At 41.4% G+C, this 6,000-nt stretch overlaps 1 protein-coding gene across 1 annotated transcript in view; it reads right to left on the reverse strand.

Annotated features, from left to right (window-relative positions):
* LOC310933515 (RNA binding protein fox-1 homolog 2-like) overlaps positions 1 to 6,000 on the reverse strand; it is a gene marked incomplete at its 5' end in the record, with an annotated part of 46,038 nt that overhangs the window by 7,419 nt on the left and 32,619 nt on the right. The window contains one exon of the mRNA XM_083897024.1: positions 259 to 346. Coding sequence (XP_083753150.1) covers positions 259 to 346 — 88 coding nt within the window. The remainder of the gene's footprint in view (positions 1 to 258; positions 347 to 6,000) is intronic.

A 6,000-nucleotide genomic window follows, 5' to 3' on the forward strand; every position in this document is an offset into this window, starting at 1 on the left:
CCACACGGTATGATAATGTGGATCTGGAGCCAAGTATGAGCTCAATTGTGAAGTTGTGTCAGGGTCGGCAGAATGGAAAACACATTACGACTAAAATATTCCGCATGAACAGGCTTAACAGGACACGGTGAGCAGAGCCTGCAGGGAGGGAACGCTGATGATGCTGCTGCGTGTCAAGTTGTGTAATTTATCCACGCCGTCTCTGCAGCACCTATGCTGTTTGTGTTATTAGACAAGTGTGTGTGTGTGTGTGGTTACCATAAGGCAGAGTGCTCAGAGCCTCTCCGTTAGGGTACGGGCTGACAATTTTCTTGTTAGTCATCACCCGGGCGGTGGCGTTATTCACCTGGAGATGGAGCAGCAGACGGTCAGGGACATGGACAACAGTTCAAACAGAGAAAAAATATGCAGCACATAAAATAAAAGATTATAAGATCACATGGTTGAGGCTGATTTATTACATTATTATCTTTTATACACCATTTATTTAAATTTAGTTTATATTTACTATTTTGCTTATTTAAGGGGATGATTAGTCGCTTGCAGTAAAGCTGCTTTAAAAATTGTTGGCCCACCAACAACATGGATGTCACATGACCTTAACTCTTCACTAATGTAATCGTCTAGCATCACAGTCGACAGTGAGTGTACGTGTGTGCGTCCTTGCTCGTGTGCGGAGTGCAGCGAATGTTGAAAAGGTTTCTTGTTTCAGTCATCATGCAATTAAAAATTACAAAATTGCAGGTTTTGGTGATTGACAGTGGAGAGATAAGGGGGCTGCCATGGGCAACGACGCTCGCAAAGGAAAACGTAGCTTTACTCGTTTTTCCATGCGCAGGTAACAAAAAGTGTGGATTTTGAGATGTGTGTTTATGCAAAGTGACATTTCTGACTGAATGCTTAAGCCTCTCCAGTCCAAGATGGCTGCTAATCTCCTGTGTGAGCTTCAAAGGCTCTCACTCTGGCCTCTTGATGTCTCCTGAGCTTCCTTTGATGGGCTTTAAGAGACGGATATTGCAGCCCTCTGTAATAACGCAGACTGTCCGAGTGTGCGGATGAAGCTCCGTATCTGACTGCATGACAAGATTAAGATTAATGACCTTTTTGACGAGATGAGGGGAGCGTGTGTGTGTGTGCGTAACAAAGAAGAAGAGAGTGCTTGTGCGTACTTACCCACAGCACTCTTATTTTGGGGGCCATTAAGGCCCAGACTGCCTTACACATTACTTTTTTTTTTGCAGTGAGTCATGTACTTTATGTACTGAGCTTCATTCAAATGGAAATGAGGTTTTTCCTCATTTTTGCTCCATTGCAAATTGCAAGGTCAGTGGCAAATGTCTCAATTAGCGTGGCCTGGCTCGCTTTCCGGCACACCTGCCTGCAAGTGTCTGCGTGCTCATATCTTTGCATGTTTACAGGATCGAAGTCAACATTGCGTCATATACTGATAGGCTACGTGCACAATGGAACTTCTGCCTAGCAACCGCAGCTGCTGGTTACACTGGGCTGCTTCCGGTAGGTCGTGTTGTTGTTGTGATTTCCCGGAGACGCTAGCGAAGTGCTAAGCAGTAGAGTCAGTTTTGTTAGTAAAAAATTTGCGGATTTCGGATACAAGAGAGACAGTTATCGAGGTGTCTCCGTGGTTACGCAGTTGGAAAACGCATTACGCAGTTGTCAAAGTATAATGTGGCCTTCAACCCTACATTGTTGTGTACCCCTTTGAACAAATTTGTCTCTGTGCAATAGTATGATAAACTTTCATAGGTTCCCGGTGGATGTTTGTGAGCGAGCTGAATTGATGGTGAGGGGACGGCTGGACAACTTCACACAAGTTTGTAGCTGGCATTTCAAAAAGGAAGATTTTGTTGTCACGCTGAGGAAATTGACGAGGTTTAAGAAAGGTGACGTTCCTGCTCTTTATACTTGGAATAATTCCCAAGTACCAACACGGAGGTTGAGCGTGTGGTAGCAGAGACCCAGGCAGCAAATGCGGCGCTCAGTCTTGTGACGTGTGCTTATTAATCACTTGTATATCGGTACGACTTTAAAAAAATAAGAAATGTTTAATGTGCGGACGAGGACGTATAAACTCGGATGTCCTCGTCCCGCCGTCCTTTCACCATCCATTCAGCTCGCACACACACATCCACCGGAAACCTATGAAAGTTTATTGTACTATTGTACCGAGACAAATTTGTACAAAGGGGTACACAACAATGTCTCTCTTGTATCCGAAATACGCCAATTATTACTAATAAAGCTGACTCTACTACTTAGCACTTCACTCGCGGGAAATCACAACGACAACACGACCTACCGGAAGAAACCCAGCGTACCAGCAGCCACGGTTGCTAGGCGTAAGTTCCATTGTGCACATAGCCCTTACTAACGGTGGGCAATCAGCTGTGTTTGTGTACTGCACATTATAGGAAGTCGGGTTAACATTTGTAGTAACACATGCAAATCAGCAGAGCATATTAAAGGTCAGTCTTCTTTAAGCGTTAATGGTAATTAATAAAAAACATTCAGCCTTGCTAATCCCACTTTTGCCCTCCCACTGAACAATAAACCTGGACAGAACAAAGTCACATTTCCATATGAAACCAAACTTGTGGGGTTTACATACCTAAAAAGAAATATTAAAAATAAACACAAGGGAGAGAAAGAGGAGGGGTGCAAAAACATTTTGTTTTGACAAAATTAATACTCATATAACAGAAATTACACGCAGCCAAATATGGGCAGATAACATGGCCAAGAGTGAGTGACAAAAACAAAATAAAGAAAAAAAACAAAAAAAATTCAGCCAATCAGCAAGCGTTGGATGCAGCATAGAGACCAATTAAAACAATCGCAGAACTCCCACATACGAACACGTACGAGACAAAGATGTGGACAGGGAAGTTAAGAAAACAAGGATGCAAGTGAGAAGGAAAAAGAGACAGAGCCAGTCCATATACAAAAAAAAAAACAGGGGGATGTAAAGATGGAGTGAAGAGACAGAGAAAAAGAGGGGGGGGGTTTACATGAGCAACATAAAATAACTAATAACAATTACTGTTTGAAAACACAACATGTATACCAAGGTGCATCATTCAAATAAAGCAATTAGATTTGGTGACCATTCTCCTGAAAATATCATTGGTGGGTTGAGAAACAGAGCACCAAAGGATGAAGGAGAGAGAGAGAGAGTAAGAGAGAGTAAGAGAGAGCATGTGAGAGTGAGAGAGAGAGAGAGAGAGCAATCCTCATTCCCAAAAAAGGAGAGAAACAAAATAAAATAAACATGAGTCACTATGCCAGGCATTAGAAAACTGTGTGTCACAAACTGAGACCAGTACACACTGCAACTACGACTACTACTACTACAAGTACTAATACACAGACAATCCACTACGAGAAACCAAACCAAAGGAGAGAGAGAGAGAAAAAAAAAATAAAATGGCAGCATAGTAGAGACCCCAACACACTGAAAGGTAAACCCCATGTCGGTTTAGAGATGCATATGGTGACACGACACACTGTGACCGTGTCTCAAATCACTCACTCGCTCACGAGCTCCTGCTTTGACAGACAGACTGAAGACAGCTCTACATGGAGATTTCTAAAGGGTACTTTTCTTTTTTTAAGATAAAATAAATGCGGGTATAATGCGTCGAGTGACTGTTAAATTCAGAAATACTCGACAGTGCGCTTTCATTACATCGTGGAACCTTTGAGGACATGATGTGGTGGATGTGCTCAGATGTAGTCAAATGGGGAATGATTTGTGAAACAGTCTGGCTGTTATTAAAATAACCAGCGAGTTGGAGTCGAGTTCAAATTTAAAAACTGAGACTAAAGTATTTATAAGTGACATTTAATACATCTACTACTCCTAACTACAGATTAAGAGTAGCTTGTTTTTACACTCTTAGAAATAAAAGTGCTAAGTAGAACCATATGAGGTTCTTCGGCTTGTCCTCATAGGAGAACCGTTTGGGAGGATTCCACCAAGAACCCTTTTAAAACCCTTTATACTTCAGGAAAGGGGTTTTAAAGGGTTCTCTGGATCACAATGGTTCTTACTGGAACCATTAAGGGTAAGGTAGGTAAGGTTTTCACTATCTTCATATCTACACCCACTAACTGTCACTTTTAAGAGTGTGATCATCATTAACTTGACAAATGTGTTTCAATGATGTCGAACTATGGACAAAACATTATGATTAAATTATGTCATAAAGGGACGACATTATCACCAAAGTGACGTAACCAAAACAAACCTTATTTTTTTAGTTTGCAATCCAATTAACTAAACAAGGTTTGAGTAGTACATTCATGAAGAGCTGGTGGAACCCTAATCTTTTTACAGTTTCTTAAAATGTTCTATTGCATAAAATACAGCAATGCTCTTTGTCTTGGCAGTAAACAGAGGCAGGGTGGTTTCTATCATTTTCTAATGCATGCTGTCCCCCAATTGGCTAACAGTTGATAAATGACTTATTTCAAAAGCAGGCAGGTCAGTGAAATCAAAGAAATAATCCTAATCCAGCGCAGTGTTATTTGTCCTGCAGCTCGACGTCTGCATTCACTCAAAAAGCATTGGTAGGCAGCAACAAGGAGGGAGCAAAGCTTCATCATCATCATTTTCTGTTGATTTTTAAGTCATTAGGAACAGGGGGGGAAACTAAACACATGTCCGACGGAGGATTAATCAAACGGAGCGCAGAGAGCTGTGTGATTTGATAGAGGAAGGTGATTACATTCTTTTTTTCATTTGCATTGAGGTGTTAATGACATGGTAAGGGACACGGACATGTGGACAAAATATAAATATAAAGACCCTAGTGTGCTGTCTGTGTGTTTCAGGTCTATGGTTATCATGTATGGTTAATATAAAAGCAAAAAAAAAAACACTTAACTTAGTCTACTGTACATAATACTGCCCATTTTAGGGGTGGGGGTGGGGGGTGGGGGGGTCAGTTCAGTGATAGATGTTTGTACACAACTTACCGTTGCCGTAGAAACAGCGAGTGGTTACCATGGAGACTGACAACAACACACAGAAGTCGTCAGGGAAACAGAAAAAATATAATAAATAAAGGAACAAATAATCCGAGTAACAAATGAAACCTAAATGCCCCGCCCCCCTCCCCGCCCTTATTGTGAAATAAAAAAATAAATAAACAAAACCTGATAGCAGCAGTGTTACAGCTCAGAACAGAGTGTCAGAGAAAGAAGGAGGAAGAGGAGGAGGAGGAGAGGGTAGAGAGGATGCTAGCTCTCAGTGCGTAATGCAGCGGAGCATCAGTACAACAATCAGAACAGTGACAGGAAGTTATTTGGTGCTCTAGAGAACAAAAGACATGGTACAGGAGAATGGAGAAAAACCTCGACTTTAAACCCAAAAAAAAAAAACTAGCAGCGAATTTAAACACCTCCACAGAAAAGCCAGATCAGCGGGTACAAATGTACACCACCCTCCATCATAAGAGCAGAGCAGCAACGTTTTTGATTTAACGCTCTCTTAATTCTATTCCACTCCAAAGCACAAGCACAGGTATTTACTTAACTGTTGCAATAGTTCATTCTTGTGAGGTAAAGTTAGGCCACAAAAGACGGTTTTTAAAATGGCTGTGGGTAGGAGTGGCTATAATTCCCATCTTTTACCAGTCACCACAAAATAACATGGTAAGGGATAAACACAGGAGAGACGACAGGAAACTGATAAAATATAGAAGAAATAAGTGAGGCCGACAGAGATGGTGGCAAAGAAGAATGTTAAGAGTTTGAAAAACGGTTATAGACCAAAAAAATAAAATGACAAGAGACAAACATGACTGCCGATAACGGAATGACGTGATAAGGAAGAGAGAGAACAGAGCTGAAACACAACACACAGCAAAAGGGTTCGGAAAGGGCAAAGTACAAATCCTCTTTCCCCTTTTCCTTCAAGCTTTTCTACATCGTCACTCATGTACAAAGCAAACACACACACGGATACTCACACGTTTCATT

Source organism: Microchirus variegatus (assembly GCF_963457635.1).
Source record: "Microchirus variegatus genome assembly, chromosome: 10".
NCBI lineage: Eukaryota > Metazoa > Chordata > Actinopteri > Pleuronectiformes > Soleidae > Microchirus > Microchirus variegatus.